Source organism: Ctenocephalides felis, unplaced genomic scaffold, assembly GCF_003426905.1.
Source record: "Ctenocephalides felis isolate EL2017-DRISC unplaced genomic scaffold, ASM342690v1 CF-g0.4_SCAFFOLD_03571, whole genome shotgun sequence".
Lineage (NCBI taxonomy): Eukaryota > Metazoa > Arthropoda > Insecta > Siphonaptera > Pulicidae > Ctenocephalides > Ctenocephalides felis.
Genome location: NW_020539725.1, coordinates 8016835 through 8036324, shown reverse-complemented (window position 1 = coordinate 8036324; position 19490 = coordinate 8016835). Strand labels below are relative to the sequence as shown.

The window sequence follows — 19490 nt, the reverse complement described above, 5'->3', positions numbered from 1 at the left end:
ATATATATATATATATATATGTATATATGTATATATATATATATATATATATATATATATATTTGAGTGTGTGTGTAATATCGAAAAAAAAATCCGTTCAATTTTTCAATATGTTTCACAAATTTGATTTGAACAATTTTTGCAGTACTAAAATAGAAAACAATAGGCTTTCGAATAACGCTAATAATAAAGTAATTAAACAAAACGCACTATCCAAAAACATTAATTGAATAATTATTTTATCCTTTTTAGCTAATAATAAAGGATTATTTAGCATATATTACTATACATTATGTGGTCTAAGCCAATATGAGTAGAATCACGTAATTTTTTTTCGATATCTTTTATGGTTACGCCAAAAATTGAGTTTGAAAAAGGGGCCACTTTGGCATATTTTCAATGATATCTCGTGAGATACAAAGTTGAAGTTTGGTATATCGGATGTTTTCAAAATGACCTTCAAATTGGCGTATAAATTATTCAAATACAAGGGTATTGGTCGATTATGTATGGCAATGCGCCCACACCTTGCGCGTCGTGACTATTATGTACTCGTCTGGCAGACCCTTGCAACCGTCAGAATGGTCTGGCTTTTTACATATGCTTTCTGAACAGTTAAAAGAATACACCCTCAAAATTTGAGCCTTGTGAAAGCAAGTTAATTTTTTTTTTACAAATTCAAAAACTCGAGGGATGATGACGCAATCGCGAGATGCTTGCCAGACCGCCACTTTCTTAATGTACCGATAATAAAATATCATTAAGAAAATTTCTAGCTTTGAGAAAACAGGTTAGTCAAATAGTTCACTGGCTCTTCGACTATTAATCGTTCAGCGCAGTGCATGAAAAATCCACTAACTCGTGGTGCATGGCATCGTGCCTTAAGGCAAATTGTCGAACTTCTTGACCGTAATTTAAAATTTATAAAAGCTTTAATGTATTTTGAAAATTGTGAAATAAATCATTTTTTTTGAGAATTTTGAAATTTTGAAATTTCCTGAAAACTTCCATATTTTTGTAATTTTTTGAAAGTTTTGTAATCCGTTTTAATGCGATCGCGCTGTGTAGTTGTGTGAAATATCAAAGCGTATAAGTACCGCGTCGCAGTCTAATGATTAATCATTATAAATTTTAGTTCGGAACCAATAGAAATGTAATTTTTGCTTAATTAAATGCTTATTTTTTGGGATGGCAGGTCATAAGGCAAATTGCTGGAATTTACCCTTTTGAATTTTTGCTGATTTTGCTTTCTGATTCAAATAATAATGAATTTATAAAAAGCTTAGTGAAAATATATTAATAAATCGAGTCCCTTATCCCTAGAGTATAATATATTATACTAACGGATGTGCCAATTTAATTTAAACGTAATCTGTTTTAGAATAAGATAAAATTAATAAATATTAAGCATAATTTAAAAATTCATACAAATTAATAATTTGTTATTTATATGTCAAATACTAGCTTTTAGCTTCTAAATGTTTGTAGCATTCTTTCTCGAATGTGCAGAAATTCTGAACACTTTCTGAGTCAGAAAGTACAAATTGATCAACAAGCCTTGAAACGTAAAGCCATTTTTAAACTTAAAAATAATTTTTAATTTTAAGTACCATGCTGAAAGTTGAAAGTATGATTGAAAAAATATAACTGCAGGTGTTCATTGACCCAACAATTTGGTGGATGGTTGCAATACATAAGAACATTTCAAATTCGTCAACGAATTTCCATGATTATAGTTTAATTTTTTATTTTCAGGCAATCTTCCACTGAGCAGTGCTCCTTTTCAATTATCTATTACTTATGAAAATCAAATGAGGTCAAAATACCTTCTATCGACTTTCCATGAAAGTAATGCGATGCTGCGCAAACTTCTGGACCAATTTAATTCCAAGGAAGAAAAAGGCAATTGAATTAATCATTATGAATCTATACAATTTTTTAAAAGTATTTAATTATATTGTTTTTTATATATTCAATTCTCTATTGCAGGTGTTTTTGTGTCTGTTACTAACGGAGGATCAGCAGCGAGTTTCTCAGAATTAACTTTAAATTTTGGTGTCAGTTATGATATTTGTGTGCCTGAGCAGGTAGTTAATACTAAGATTATAATATATATATATATATATATATATATATGTATATGTATATATACATATATTGTTAGCCGACTATTGGCTAGATATAAGCCACAACATAACTCAACATAATTGTATTACTCTCAGACGATATAATCACAATTCAACTACAAACAAATATGTCACATTCTCATGTTTTATATAAAATGTCATACTGATTAAATCCAACACATGGCACACTACTTAACTGATATTTTAATATACTATAATATTAACTGATATTTTAATATACTATAATATAATAATAATAATAATAATAATATATGCCCTGTGATATATATTTCGATAACAATATATATCTATCACACATAGTTTTTCATATAATTTTAATGAAAAAATGTAAAAGTAGTTTTAAAATATAGACGAAAAGGAGCGTCAAGGAACAAATGGCATGTGGGCACTGAGGACCCTTGGACCTTTCCTGTATATATATATATATATATATATATATATATATATATACAGGGCCGATCTTGGGGTTCTTAGCGCCCGCATGCAACATTTTTTCTAGCGCCCCCCCCCTTTAATTTTACCTGTTTTAACAGTTTAACATCTAAATTATATAAATATTTACATATTTTTTAAAAATTAATTTTTAATTATTCTGGATTTAGTACGCAAAAATTAGATATAATCTAAAAGCGTATAAAATACATTGATTTTAAATTTATTTAGAAATTCGAGGCGATTCGCGAGTTGATTGGAATCAAATATTTTTAATTTTTCAATTATTTTTAACGTATGTGCAATATTAATATTTAGATTTTAAAACATTTTACTTATTTATTTTGCGATTTATTCCATTAAGCAAATCATGCTAAAAGAGCTAAAAATCTAGAATTCATAACACTCGTATTTCATGTTGGATTTTTTAAATTTTAATTTAATTTAATTTTTCATTATTTACAATATCCAAAATTGCGTCGTGAACGTCTCCTTATTGATATCGTAAGAGCCGAATTGTATTCATCCTTGCTCTCCCGTCATATTCAGGGTATCAGCTTGTTGTTTTAATAAATATTTAAAATAAATATGCTTTTTGTGTCTCCGTATGCCTAGTTAAGTTAAATTATTTATTATAATTTATTAAGTATTCTAGATTTTAAATAAATAATTCTAGATTTTATATAAAAAAATATAAATATTATATTATAAATTTAATTTCCGAAACTCGTTTTGCGCTTCCTAAGGCGTGCGCCCGTATTTTTTGCATGCATCGCATGCAAGGCAGGACCGTCTCTGTATATATATATATATATATATATATATATATATATATATATATATATTATACTGTATATTTTGTAATTAGATATAACTTTGCGGCAAAGAAATCATTACAATTGTTAATATTGTGAGAAAAATTCGATTTTGACTTTTCTTCATCCCGCAAAACATTTTATTAACATTGAATGAAAAAAATTTATATTTCATTTATATGATGAAATATGTTGAGTGGAAGGTCCATATAATTGTCGCGTTTGTACGGTTTAATTCACTATATTGTGCCTTACTTGTTTAGAATTATTTTGGACAACTATCTTTTATTGTTAGGTGTTCTTACTATTATGGGGTTAATTAATTAATTTACATGATATTTCAGGTTGTGATATTAGATCCTAGAATAAGCGAGCATGATCCCACATATGAGAGGATATTGAAAAGATATCATGATCTTCTTCAGTCTGCTGGAAAAAGTGCTAATTCAGAACAAAGCAACTTTGATTTTGAAGATTCTGATAATGAATATATTGGAAATGAATTCAGTAATACTGATAGAAATTCTACTTCAATGACTGAAACACAAAATGATGATTTGACAAATGATGACAAACTAAAAGAAGCATCAGAAGCTATTTTAACTTCACGAGTAATTTATAGTATAATTTAATATTTATAACGAGAATAATAATTTTTGATATATATATATATATCTATATATATATATATATATATATATATATATATATATATATGATGAAATATTTTTACTTTGACAAATTTTTGCTAAACTTAAATAATATTATTCTCGTTAAGGGTCGTTTGGCTTTATGGATGATGCGTTTACAAGGAGCAGAATTCGATCCAGAATCTAAACAACATCTTCATGATTATTTTGTTGTGAATTCATCAAATCTCTATATATCTTTTATGGAACAAAATGGTAATCCCCCATTAGCTAACGAAATATTAAAGAATAATAAAAAACATTGGGAAACATTTTTTACTAACTTAAGAGAGTAAGTATTCAATTTCTTAAGTTTTTTTTAATATTACAAGTAATAAATACTGAAGTGTCTGCATAGACCTTTTTGAAAATTATGTAGACAATTAGATACTGAACAGAGAAATTAAGAAGAATTATTATAGTTTCAGATTCATGTTTATTTGATAGGGATTATTTTTTTATTATATAGTGCAATAATAACTTTTTTGAAGTACTGATATATGTAATCAGTAGCAATACACTTAACTAAGTACAATTTTTTTCCATTTGTCCTATGTGATGTGTACCCCTAGATTATAGAGTATTTATCAGCTTGATTTTTTTTTCAATAATCACGACACTTTTACTTACTTACCGTTTTCGGTGTTTTGGGTTCTCATAATTGACTAGATGTTACCTGTTTAAAGATAGTTAAAGATTGTACAAGATTATATTAAATGTTATTATTATTAATATTTTATGCTTTATTAATAAATTTAATGCTTTTTGCAGATCAAACGAAATTAAAATCCAAATAACGAAGGAGCAGGATGAGATAATTAACGCATTTTCTGACATTGAAGCTGACAAAATAAATGAGATTGTTACGATTGTAAAAAATATTATACAACTTGTAAAATCAAAAACTTTTTATGGGGTAACTAATAAAGATATATTGGTGAGTAAGACAAACAAATTAATATATGATCGAATATCTGTATTTATAATGAAGCATTCCTAACATATTAAACTTAAAAGTACTTTCAAGTACTGCCTTATTTATCATAAATCTTGACTGGAATTATCCAGTTATAAAATTAAAAACAATTCTCAAAACTTAGTGTTACAAAAAGATTAATTTAATTAAGGGTAATAAGGAAAATAGCAGTCAATTTAAATGTTATAAAAAAAATCTAAGACTTAGTAATAAAAATACATCAAGATTACTCACTAAAAGAAAACATGAATTTTAATTAGTTTGCATATGACTACTCAAATATCTTACAATTTATAGTTGATTTAGTAATATTTTAAATCGGGTTCTTTATCACAAAAAGGTGTAAGTGGTATTTTTAGTTTAAAAAATATCGTGAAATGCCATTACTACCTACGCTATCAAGAAATTGTGATAACAATATTCCATTTTTATACACTTGTATACACACTTTTTCCAACTTTTGTGGATAGATATTTTGAGCGAAAATAAAAACATCATATTTTTCTTAATTTATTTTATATCTATCATTAATTTATAATTATTAAAGGGTTTTTGTATTTTTTAAGTTAAAATCTAAATGTATAGGATTATGTTATTGTTATTTAGGGCTTTGCTTTCATTTTGGTTTTATTTACAGACACTATTGCAATCCATTACCATGAACAAGCTTCCTATGAATGCATCAGACCTCATAAGTCGTTTAGTCAAACAACAATTGATTTTGCGAGTGGGCATTTGTGAACCTAGATATATTCATAAATTTCATGCTTCACCATGGCTTGTACAAACTACCAAAGTGCTCCGACTGGATCGCGAGAAAATGTTTAACGCAAAAGACATCTTACATAGTTCAAGTGGTAAAAGAAAACGAAATATAAGGTATTAATGCAATGATCATGATATTTTTTAAAAACAGTTCATTTATAATATTTACTGTTTTTTAACTTTCCAAAGGAGAAGTTTGTTTTCATCAAAAAATTCGATTAGCTAATTTTATGTTTTCTCGATGTGTCAAGCCATTCTGAACCGGATGAGACCAAATTTGGAAAAAGTATGTGTGTGTGTATGAATGTGAACAGATTTTTCGCCGTAAATTGATGTTTTCTCAAGAACGGCTGGGCCGATTTCAAAAATTTAAAAGCCATTCGCTGTATCTCGATGAGGACTAGCGTTTATCAATTTTGCGCGACGATCAGCCAAGCCGTTTCTTTGTGTATAGCAAAAAAGTGAACAACTGTTCGTCCACGTTTTATCCCGCAATTCTGAATCGATTTTGAAAATTCAAAATTTGTTTTTGGTAAAGATCGGGTTAATCTTGTAATAAAGTGTTAAAATTATTTTAGTCTTTTAGATTATACTAAAATATTACGGCCTTACGATAAGTAGTTTAGTTTTAAAAAATCTTCATATTTTGCAAAAAATAGTATCGTTTTTTTTTTGGCGTTTGTCAAAATTAGAACATTCATCGACGTTTTCTCAAATACGGCTAGACAGATTTCAAAAATTTAATAGCCAATCGATCTATTTCGATGTGGATTATCTTTTCTCGGTTTTGTGCGACGATCGGCTGAGCCTTTGTAAATAGCAGAAAAGTGAAAAAATTGTCGTCCACGTTTTTGCTCTCAATTCTGAATCGATTTTAAAAAATCAAAAACTGTCGAAAGATATTGGTTGCGAATGATACTGGTTAGTCTTAGGTAAATTTTACCTGCCCGTTTTCTTGTAATTAACTGTTGTAGAAAAAAAATTGTCGATTTTTATGAAACTTTTTTAACGATAGATCTCATAGTCTTCTTATAGAACATACTAAAATGTTACGGCCCTACGATAAATAGTTTAAATTTATGTCAAATTCGCTTTTGTGATGTGATGAGACAAACATTATCAATTCATTAAAATATATAACTAGCTGTAAATGGAATTCTGTCTTAGGGCAATCAGGGCATCGTGCCTTAAGGCAAATTGCTGGAACTTCCCGTATCGCAATTCAAAATTCGAGTAATTAAAAATAATTAATAATAATAATCAATAAAAGTTGATCAATGATTTGAAACTTTTAATAGAATTACGAACCATATTAAATCATTCTATCCTAAATCATTTATTTTGAAATATTTTGGAAATTCTGAACTTTTTTTCAAAGCAATCGTACTGCTTTAACTGCATAGAGACGAAATGTTAAAGCGCGTAAGCGCCGCGTCGCCGTCTAACGAATAAATATTAGTACGGAAACCATAGGAATGTAAACAAAATTTATAATTAGTGTTAAAATCTCTATAAAATATCTGATAATTTGATGTGCATTTGTCTAATGTTCATTTTTGACTGCCAAATGTTCATTTTTTTACTTTTTCCTCCATATCTACAAAGTCGTTGGACCTGCTCTTCCAAAAATTTGAACAGTTCTTCATTTAGTCAATACAAATAAAATGTTTTTTGAATTATTCAAATCGGACGCTCCGTTCTCTTAAAAATTGAGTTACCGTTTACGGCACTTTTTGCCGCGTATCTTCGGAACGGCTAGACCTGCCTTTGCCAAAAACTAATCAGCACGTCTCCTTATCAATACGAATCAAATGTTTTTTGAATTATCCAAATCGGTTGATCCGTGTTCCCGAAATCGTCGACGAAAATTTGTATCCGCACACACATACATACACGCACACACACACACACACACACACATACATCCATTTTTTCTAAGGTATGCCACAATATTCAGAAACCTCTGAAACGTAAAGATATATAAAATTTTCATTTTCGATTTTTTTGCGATAACTATAACTTGCCCTACGGGAAGTTAAAAATAATATTAAAACATAAACTTCTCCTTCGGGAAGTTAATTAAGGATATACAAGCATGTGTCTGTGTAATATAATTAATATAATTACAGTTAATTCTATTCGAAATCGCAATGTTTAGATTTAATTGAAAGCGATAACTTTATTTTTGAAATAAACAGTTCAATTTCGATTGATTAAATAAACTTACACATTTTGGGAAGTTCATGCAACTTGTCTTAAGACTAAATGCCACTTTCAACTAGTCAAATTTGTTTCCATAACTCACTAACTTTTATTAAGATTTTTATATAAGATTATATTTTTATTGATAAGATTCAAATATGAAGATCATTTTTAATTTGTAAAAAAAAAAAAAATTGAATTAATCTAAATTCTATGAAGTAAACTGAATAATACAATTGTATATTATTTCATTAAATATATATATATATATATATATATATGTGTGTGTGTGTATATATATATAAAGATAACATAAAAAGTTCAATCGTGATAATGGTAATCCTCAGTAGGTCTAGTACGTCTGTTGCAAAAAAACGAAAGGTGGAAGAGCAGGAATCTGCATTGGAAATGGAAGTTGATGAGCTTGAAACTACAGCAAGCATAGATGATTCCATGTAACTATAATTTTATATTTATCTATAGCACAGTACCTAACTATTTTATATGAAAAAAATACATGATGTTTTCGTACTGTACATTCATAGCAACCTCCCACAAGAGCAACTTTCACAATCAAGTATACTAGAAGAAAGTAATACTGAGGAATCTCAGGAAAGGACGGTCTTAGATGAGTCTACAGAGGTTCGTGAAGGTGCTCAGTATGTAGAAAGGTAAATAATTATTATTTTAATGATGAACTTTATCATTTATTATTTGATGATCACAAATTCTTATTCTTTTCAGTGCATGTGAGCAACTTAAAATTACTATTAGCCCTTGGATAAGAGTGGATGGTAGTATTAACAAAAGAGTTTTAGATCAATGGTTAAGTACAGTTTTAAGTTATTGTTTGTCATTACCGGGAATTTTATTGCAAGATGTGCAGAAAAAGTTCAGTTTTCAATTACCATTTCATACAAGGCAACTTGTTGAGGTTTGTATATTAACTAGTGTTTTATTTTCTAGCTGTATAAATATGAAAAGTTTATTATCAAGCCATAGCGGTTTATTATTTTTTAGTTTTTAAAAGCAAGTTTAGTAGTATCTATTACGGAATCAACTAATCTAAACTATCTTACAATTTAAATTTGATATTAATTGCACTTTTAACTATAAATAATCAAACATAAAGGATAAATGCCAGTCAAGACATTTTAACGAATTTTTTTTTACTAAACTTAATTGAATGGATTGTGCTATCAAATAAAAAAGAAATTTGAAAACATTCAGTAGTTTAATTATAGCATTTTCAACAAACAAAAGCTATTTGATGAACAATTTAGTTAATTACAATAATACTGTAAATAAATATATATATATATATATATATATATATATATGTGTGTATATATATATATATATATATGTGTGTATATATATATATATATATATATATATAATTTATCTTTTTTTAGATATTGGTGCAACTAAAATGCTTATATCTCCAAAAAGTTGTGCGAACAGAAGTTAATCTGTTTTCAAAAATGTCTCGGACTACAATAGGTAATTAATTATAAACTTAAATATATTTGATTATCTATAGATGATTGCAAAAGCAAAATAGATAATATAATACAAAATATGATATTTTACGTAACTAGAAATTCACAAAAAAAAATCTGAAATATGTTTACTACTTATTTCTATAAATTTTGAAAAATTATTATGTATTTATAGATCACATAATATTGGGTTTTAAAATTTGATAAATTTAAATATATTATTGTTTTTCTTGATGAATGTATTAAAATATATATTTTGTTTGAATAGAATCAGCAAGTGGTTTAGAAGAAGCAGGAGAGATGATAATCATGCCAGCTGAAGATGCTGTTTTAAAGTTTGGTGTTTTTATAGGTGACAGAATATATGCAACTAGTTTTTTAACTCATGTTAAATAATTTATTCAGGATTTATTTTCTGACATATATTTTGTATATACTTGTGTATTTTATTAAGAATGTATATTTTGTAAAATGGAAAATAAATATATTATTTATTAATAATTAATTATAAGTGATTTTTAGTTGATAATTTATTTTACTATAATAATACTTAGTTATAATTATAATTATGCCCTGTTTAATATACTCTGAAAGATCTTGAATCAGATATTAATAGATAAATATATATGATAATTACAGCATTAAATGTTTATACCATGTGCATTACAAACAACATGGTTTACATTTGTAAATGAAGACGTTTCATTTAAAATATCTTTGTTGTTTTAGTTTAAAATATTGCCAGGATGGTATTCCTGCGAACTGTCAAATGAGGGTTGCACCCTCTAACCTCAAACTGTTGCGATGTGTCAATCGATGCTTAGTTTAAATTATATTTCAAAATGTACAAATAAATATATGTTAAATACTAAATAACTATGAAAGCCTATCGTAGTTCTTGTGCAGCCTCTGGTGTAGGAGGCTGTGTAGAACCAGAGCGCGAAAAGGATGGCTTAATCTCCCGCGAGCCAATTGTGGCCCCAATTGAACACGATTATAGTGGCTTTGATATTGTTAAAGCGACCCAGTACGGTGCTTTATCAAGAGTGAAAGAATTGATAGATGCTGGATGGGATGTTAATCAGCCAGATTCAGAAACGGTTACTTTATTACATTGGGCTGCAATTAATAATCGTAAAGATATTGTAAGATATTTTTTGGACAAAGGGGCTGTTGTTGATGCTGTTGGGGGTGAATTAAATGCTACTCCATTACATTGGGCCACAAGGCAGGGACATCTTGGTACTGCTGTTTTATTGCTATCGGCAGGTAAATCAGTTATTTCATTTATTATTACAATATATTGAAATTATTTTCTTGGTATAATTATTATTTGAATAAAATGAATACAAAGAACCAATTATCATGTGTTTATTATATTAAATGTTTTTTTCAAAGCAATTGTGAACTCCTACATATGAAAACCATCAAAAAAAGATATGATCATTTAAATATAATTTCAATCATATCAATTTAATATTTATTTATGTATTCAGCTTAGAACTTATGTAGGGTTGTATTAAGTTGGAACTGGAATAAAATTTTGTAGAAGAAAAGTTTCAATCTCATATATGTATATTTTTCATATACATGTATTGTACACCTTGTGGCAATTATTGATTTGAATGATGTATATGTAATAGTTGTTACATTTATTTTCAATAATTTTTTTAGGGCAGATCCAACTTTACGTGATGCCGAAGGTTGTTCATGTTTACATTTAGCTGCTCAATTGGTCACACTGCTCTTGTTGCATATTTAGTTGCTCGAGGTGTAAGTCCAGACCTTGGTGACAGGGTGGAATGACGGCTCTAATGTGGTCTTCTTGGAAGGTATATAGAAACGCTTTTGTGATAGAAGGCTAACATATAGTGTTTAAGCAAGTTCATACATTCTTTTTTGATGCATTTGATTTAATTAATATCCTTTATTTTTCTATTCATAAATTATTTTGTAAAATGTATATCAAAAAAATATATAAAACTATAAGTTATAAGGATATAAAACTAAGACTATATTTACGATTACTGCCTTGGACCCAACAGATTATTGTTAACATTAGGCGAGCAAGTCCTGGCTTGGAAACAGCACTCATGGAAATACTGCATTGCATTGGGCGATATTAGCCAGAAATACTTTGGCGATAAATACTTTAGTTCTTCAGGTATGTTTAGTTTGGATAGTATAAAATTTTATTTCAAAATATAAAATTTAAAATATGTATTTAATAAATAATTTAAACTAATCTGAGATCTGCAGATATAAATTAAGTTTTAAAAACAATAATGAAATAATTATTAGTAATATTTTTTTTAGGGAAATCTTCATTGAATACACCAATTTTCGTGGTGATACACCATTGTCAATGTTACAATCACAGTTGGGTTCACTTTGGATTACACCAAAAGTAGCAGAAAAATAAAAGAAGCATCACATGCTCCTAAACGGCAAAATATTTGTCAAAGGATTGTAAATGATAAAGTAAATACCATATACATTATCTTACTTCAACTTTGTATAAAGATATCAAATTTTAACATGCACTGTTTTTACTGCTATTATAGATGTGATGAAATAAGCTTATTATTAATTTCAGCGATAAGATGGTGGGTCATGGTTTGGATGCCATTTTTAACATTTTATGTAGCTGGTATGATTTTTTTCAGCAGATTTGTATGTCATAATAAAAATTTTCCTTCTTGGCATTGTTTATTCAATTGTGCACACAATGGGTCGCTTGCTATTTGATGAGCATTTGATGGCTCTGCTGCCACTAGTGTTTACTTAGCTACTAAAGCTTGGTTTATGTTACATGGCTGGGGTAAGATTCGCATATATTGTTTATTTACTAAAATCGATTTTTTATTATGAAAAATTGCAGTCACCTATAATCTTTGAAAAATTAAATATAAATCACTTAGTTTTCAAATTAGTTTCAAAAACAATGTTCATCTTATTGTACTTTGGATTTAAATTCTATATTTAAAACCAATTCACAATTGACTAGGCCTTTTTTCTAGTAACCTGATTATTTCTCATAACACTATGGGTGCATTCGACTTGGACGCTTACGCGCTGTGAGCGCTCACGCTTATAAGCACGAATTTTTAGCGTTCGACTTGGCCGATAAGCGCTCAGAATCGATAACTAAATTCCGTTCGTTTTGGAAACTGTGAGCATCAAAATGGCGGCAACTGGCGGTAACGGTAATTGTGTAAATTTATTACTTTCTGGATCATTCAGCGGGATTATAAACAATTTAACAATTAATAAATAAATGAAATTTGGTTTGCTTATGCTTAATTCATATTAATATTAAAATTAAAATTTAAAATTATTTAAATTAATTAATTTAAAATTAATTAATATTATATTAATATTAAAAATATATTGTTATACAACTTGGCATTTTTGCGAGATTATAAAGAATTTAACAATTAATGAATAAATGAAATTTTGTTAGCTTATGCTTTTAATAGTAATATTAAATTAAAATTTAAAATTATTTAAAATTAATTAAATTTAAAATTAATTAATATTAATATTAATATTAAAAAATAATTGTGTTATACAACTTGGCATTTTTGCGAGATTATAAAGAATTTAACAATAAATGAATAAATGAAATTTTGTTAGCTTATGCTTAATTGATAGTAATATTAAAATTAAAATTATTTAAAATTAATTAAATTTAAAATTAATTAATATTAATATTAATATTAAAAAATAATTGTGATATACAACTTGGCATTTTTGCGGGATTATAAAGAATTAACAATTAATAAATAAATGAAATTTGGTTAACTTATGCTTAATTAATAGTAATATTAAAATTAAATTTAAAATTATTTAAAATTAATTGATTTAAAATTAATATTAATATTAATATTAAAAAATAAATGTGATATACAACTTGGCATTTTTGCGGATTATAAATAATTAACAATTAATAAATAATGAATTGGTTAGCTTATGCTTAATTAATAGTAATATTAAAATTAAAATTTAAAATATTTAAAATTAATTGAATTTAAAATTAATTAATATCAATATTAATATAAAAAATAATTGTGATTTACAGCTTGCCATTTTTTGCGAATTATAAAGAATTTGACAATTAATAAATAAATGAAATGACAGATAGTAAAAACAACTGATGCTCACGCTCATGCTGCCCTACCTCTGTGGCGTGAGCGTATGTGAGCGCGAAATATGTGCTACGAGCATCCTACGATGATGCTACGAGCGTGCTTATGTGACACTCATAGCGCCAAGTCGAACGATGAAAGCGCGCTCACGGCGCGCTCACAGCGCGTAAGCGTCCAAGTCGAACGCACCCTATATTTTAGACTGATTTTATTTATTGAAGGCAAAATAATTAAGTTAAATATTGAATAAATATTTTTGTAGATTATTTTTAAAGCTATTAATTTATGCAATTTTTAAAATGTTATGTTATGTAGTATAAATTTTATTTTTATTTTTTATCATAGTTACGTATCTCCAGTGGTCAGTGGGTGGACTACTGTAATATCTTTGCATGCTCAGGATTATTATGGATATGCTTTTTGAAGTCCTGGAGAGGTGATCCAGGCGTAATTACACCTACTCAAGAGCAGAGATTTAGGGTAATATATATATTTAGCTTTTCTAAATATGATCTATATGAAAATATGATCTATATGAAAATATATATATATATATATATATATATATATATATAAATATTTGTGGATAATATTGTTATCAATATGGCATAGAAATTATTAGTTCGAAGATTTTATCTTTTCCTTTATTGTTTTCCATTTTTTGCAGTTTTAGTCCCAATTTCGACTTTTGATTGATATTCAGCAGTAAAAAATACATTTGGAAAACATATGTCTCACAAAACTTTTTTTTGTTTAATATAAAGGAACTTGTCTTAGCCGTAGTGTCAGATGACACATCCTTAGAGTTCTATATTTCTTTACTATTAACTACAATTTTTCTTAATCAAATTATTATTAAAATCTAGAAATTATTTTTTAGTCTGTTTGTGAATGAAACCATTTTTTATTTGTGATTTTCAATCAATTTAATGTTATTTACTGCCCTGAACTATATCATCAACATAGTTAAATTATTGCTGATGTCAGCACGCAATTAAGTTAAGGAAGCTATCCATAATATTAGTTATATTATAGTGTGACCGAAGTACTTGTTTGATAACAAAATAGATAAAATACAAATGCACTAACTTATCATGAGTTATAATAAATCATAATTATAATTCACCTTTATTAACTTCCCAAAGGAGAAATTTATGTTTTCATCCAAAAATCCGATTCGCTAATTTTATGTTTTCTCGACGTTTCAAGCCATTCTGAATCGAATGAGACCAAATTTGGAAAAAGTATATGTGTGTGTGTGTGTATGTGAACAGTTTTTTTTGCCGTAAATCGACGTTTTCTCGAAAACGGCTGGGCCGATTTAAAAAATTTAAAAGCCGTTCGATGTATCTCGACGAGGACTATCGTTTGTCAGTTTTGTGGGACGATCGGCCGAGATGTTTCTTTATAAATAGCAGAAAAGTGAAAAATTTTTAGTCTACGTTTTAGCCCGCAATTCTGAACTGATTTTGAAAATTCAAAAACCGTTCGAAAGATATTGATTGGGAATCGTGCTGATTAGTTTTTGGTAAAGATCGGCCGGGCCGTTTTCTTGTGATGAAGTGTTAATTTTTTTTTTTTCGACGATTTTCATTATTATTTTTTTGATGGTAGATACTATAGTCTTCTAGATCATACTAAAATATTACGGCCCTACGACAATTGGTTTAACTTTGAAAATTCGTCAAAGTTTGCAAAAATTGGTATCGTTTTTTTGGCATTTGTCAAAATTAGACCTTTCATAGACGTTTTCTCAAAAACGCCTGAACCGATTTCAGAAATTTAAAAGCCATTTGATGTATTTCGATGAGCACTATCGTTTGTCAGTTTTGTGCGACGATCTGCCAAGCCGTTTCTTTGTAATTTGAAAAAAAAGTGTTAAACTTTCCACATTTAAGCTCATCCTACCGAACCGATTTTAAAAAATCAAAAACTGTTCGAAAGATATTAGTTGGGAACAATACTGATTAGTTTTAGGTGAAAATCTACACCGAGCCATTTTCTTGTAATTAACTGTTGAAAAAAAAAATTTAAGCCGATTTTTATGGAAATTTTTTTAGCGATATATATATATCATGGTCTTATAGAACATACTGTAATATTACGGCCTTACGACAAGTAGTTTAATTTTAAAAATTCATCAAAGTTTAAGAGTAGTTTTTTTGACGTTTGTTAAAATTAAAATTGGACGATTTTACTTGGTATAACGATAGAGTACTTGGTTTTAATGAACTTATCAAGCCATTAAAGTCCTATGGAAACTGGTTCAATTATAACAATTGTTGATTTCTGAAAATTTACTTTTAGAAAATACACCGTGTCAAAGTGTTCGCTCGTTTTCAATTATGTATAATAAATCCACTCGGAATACTTTTAATCACTCATAAATTAATTTAGTTTTTAAGTCAATTATTTACACATATCGGGAAGTTCATGTAACTTGCCTCAAGGCTAAATACCAAACCAACTAGTTTATTTTTATTTTTCTAGACTATAATTGAACTGTCAGAACGTGGAGGAACTGGTTTTGAGCCTTCAGCTTTTTGTTCAGCTTGTTTAGCCAGGAGGCCAGTTAGATCAAAGCATTGTTCTGTATGCAACCGCTGTGTTGCAAAATTTGATCACCATTGCCCATGGGTTGGCAACTGCATAGGTGAGTTGAAGGCAACAAGTTTTATATTAACTGTATTACGATAATAATAAAAATGTAAAAGTTAATAAAAGAAATATGATAAATTACAAATATTTTTTAGGAGCTAAAAATCATACATATTTTATGGGTTTTCTGTGGAGTTTATTGCTAATGTGTGGTTGGATGATGTATGGTGCAGCCAAATTCTGGTCACAAAGCTGCCCAGGATATGTACAGCCTCACACGTCAGGATTAGTGCATCATATATCTAGCTCAACCACTACAGTTAAGTCTCATATATTACCTATTGTGTCTAGTAATGGGCCGACGTTTGGAACGGCGTTTATAAACAAAGAACATTTGACTTCTTCAGCACATGAAAGTCAAAATGTCCAGGTAACTAGTTGTGAATAGCATTTTGCCTTAAGGCAAGTTAAATGAATTTTCTGATATGTACACATAATTTCAGATAAAATATTCAAATGTCAATTTCGCAAATAATATTTTTGCATTATTATTATTTATTTATTATTATTATTTGAACACTGAAAAATAATTGATACGATTTTCGATTGATGTCTTTCAAATATATCTATATTATATGTAATTATACAAGTTAAATTAATTTGTTTGCCCCATTTGATTTAGAATGAGAATCACTCAAACTCACATCGAAATTCCAACTTTAATTAATTGTTATAATTCAACCGCTTACCATAGGCCTATAATATTTCAATATGTTGTGAAGGACCAAACCTATCATTATACAAAGTTTCAACAAAATCATCAAAATGAAAAATTATCATAATTTAATTAGAAGGAAACGGCTTTTTTACTAAAAGCTAATCAACGCGATTCCTAACCAATACCCATGGAAAGGTTTGAAGATTTTTTTAATATTTTACATCGATTCAAAATTTTGGCCCAAAAAAAGGATGAAAAAATGTACACTTTTTCACTAATCAGAAAGAAACGGCTTGGCCGACCGTCGCGCACAGCTTACGATAGTCCTTATCGAGCTACATCAAATGACTGTTTTTGAGAAAACGTCGACGAAAGTTCAGAAATTGGCAAACATACACACATACGGGCATATTTTTTCCAAATTCGATCCCATTCAAAAATAGTCTCATTTAAATATATATGTATGCAAAATTTGTCTCACATCTCACATTTTAGCAATAATTTTTTAAAAATATGATATTTCATATCATAATTGAATTTGGTTTTGTATTCATAAGATTGATAATATCAATTGTTTAAATGCAGGATCCTCGCGATATGCTAATAATGATGGCTAGTTGTGAACCGTGGATGGCTTGGGTTGCAGCTAACGCATTACTGCATGCTACATGGGTAGCAGTTTTAGCTTGCTGTCAAACTTATCAGGTAATAATTCCATATTCTTTGTATTGTAATATATATTATATACTTTTTACCTTCCCAGAGGGTAAGTTGTAGTAATCGCAAAAAAAATCGAAAATGAAAATTTGTATATATCTTTATGTTTCAAAGGTTTCTAAACATTTTGGCATACCTTAGTAAAAATTGATGTGTGTGTGTGCGGATACAAATTTTTGTCGACGATTTCGGGAGGGTAGATCAACCAATTTGAATAATTCAAAAGCATTCGATAAGTATTGATAAGGAGACGTGCTGATTAGTTTTTGGCATAGGCAGGTCTAGCCGTTTCGAAGAAAAAGTTTTCAAAAGGATATCGTTGTTTCTAACTATTGAATTTATTCTCTTAGCAAATTGATCACTTATGTTTAGTTTAATATTCTAAAGAATAACATTCCCCCACAAAAACCGAATGCATTCTCTCGAAACACTAATAATAATATTTGTTTTGCGCAGGTTATTTGTCTGGGTATGACGACGAATGAACGAATGAACCGAGGCCGATACCGCCATTTTCAAGCCCTGGGTGGTAAATCACCTTTCAACCGCGGGCCCCTATCAAATTTTTTAGACTTCTTTGAGATCAAGACTCGATGTTTTGGTCTGCATGAGCCCCAAAACGTCAATTGGATGACCAGCTTTGAGGTATCGGGTAAAAGCGCAGTTGAGCATGAACCGCTGCTGATGAGAGCACCTGCTGCAGATAATTTTCAATATGTGTAGAAAAAGGATTGATTAGAAAAGGTAAAAATTTAACATAGTTTAATCATAGTATCAACTAGTTATCATTAATCAACTAGTAGTTCTATGAGTTTAATGAGTCATCAGATGGTTTTAACGTTTTTCATTTTGTTTGCTACCGATCGAGTTTGAAAAGCTGTTAATGATATGAAACCATATACCTTATGATATTGTACACCCATATACAGTTCATATTGTTAAAATATTATCACAAGCCAACAGCGTTAGTCGGTTTAATAATAATGATAATGTTTTTTTATACACTAATTAAATTGAATATTTTATTGAATTAAATCCTATTAACCAAGTGTAATAAAAATGGGTATTTTATGATATTTTCTTCAATAAAAAATATATTTCATTCTAAATCTAAAATATACGTTTTCAGTAGTGATGTGCCAACTCGAATCAAGTGATTCGAATTATTTGAATCAAGCCATATTTGTATCACATTTTACTTGAATTGAATCAACCCGTATCAAGCCGAGAAATATTTACTGTGATACAATATGTATTATGAATTATAACATGTGAACATAAATTTGAATAAACTTAAAAAAAAACTAGCATGGCAAATTGCTGGAACTTCCCGTATCGTAATTTAACATTTTTATAGCTGTGAAAAGAAAATTTAGATATTTTTTGAAAATTTTGAATTTTTTTCAACTTTTTTGAAAATTTTGATAACTTTAAAATATTGATATATTTTGTAAACTTGAAAAGTTTCTGAAAACCAAATTTTTAAAAATTTTGTTTTTTTTTTGTTGAAAATATGTACTACTATTATCTTATCATATAAAGTGAATGACTTTACATTCAGCTCTGCGTTTAGTTAAATAAAATAAACAAGCTGTCAAACCACGAAGGTTCTGCTTTAGTGATGCAGAAGTATTTGATTAAATTTATTGTGAATTAATGTGAAAATATATTTCAAGCGTCTCCAATCATTAATTAAATTCAAATCATTAATTATATTTAAATCAAAAATTAAATCATTTTTATAATATATATTTTTGGTAGTAATTTGTATTTAAAAATTT

The 19490-nt window shown here is 28.2% G+C and overlaps 1 protein-coding gene and 1 pseudogene across 1 annotated transcript in view; both read left to right on the top strand.

Annotated features, from left to right (window-relative positions):
* LOC113385543 (general transcription factor 3C polypeptide 1-like) overlaps nucleotides 1-9924 on the top strand; it is a 36802-nt gene extending 26878 nt beyond the window's left edge. Inside the window, exons 21-31 of the mRNA XM_026623394.1 lie at nucleotides 1756-1902; nucleotides 1990-2087; nucleotides 3739-4005; nucleotides 4173-4375; nucleotides 4855-5020; nucleotides 5697-5938; nucleotides 8374-8481; nucleotides 8572-8697; nucleotides 8771-8960; nucleotides 9442-9529; nucleotides 9797-9924. Coding sequence (XP_026479179.1) covers nucleotides 1756-1902; nucleotides 1990-2087; nucleotides 3739-4005; nucleotides 4173-4375; nucleotides 4855-5020; nucleotides 5697-5938; nucleotides 8374-8481; nucleotides 8572-8697; nucleotides 8771-8960; nucleotides 9442-9529; nucleotides 9797-9924 — 1763 coding nt within the window. The remainder of the gene's footprint in view (nucleotides 1-1755; nucleotides 1903-1989; nucleotides 2088-3738; nucleotides 4006-4172; nucleotides 4376-4854; nucleotides 5021-5696; nucleotides 5939-8373; nucleotides 8482-8571; nucleotides 8698-8770; nucleotides 8961-9441; nucleotides 9530-9796) is intronic.
* A 459-nt stretch (nucleotides 9925-10383) lies between these two features.
* On the top strand, nucleotides 10384-18622 carry LOC113387074 (annotated as a pseudogene).
* Nucleotides 18623-19490: the final 868 nt, after the last annotated feature.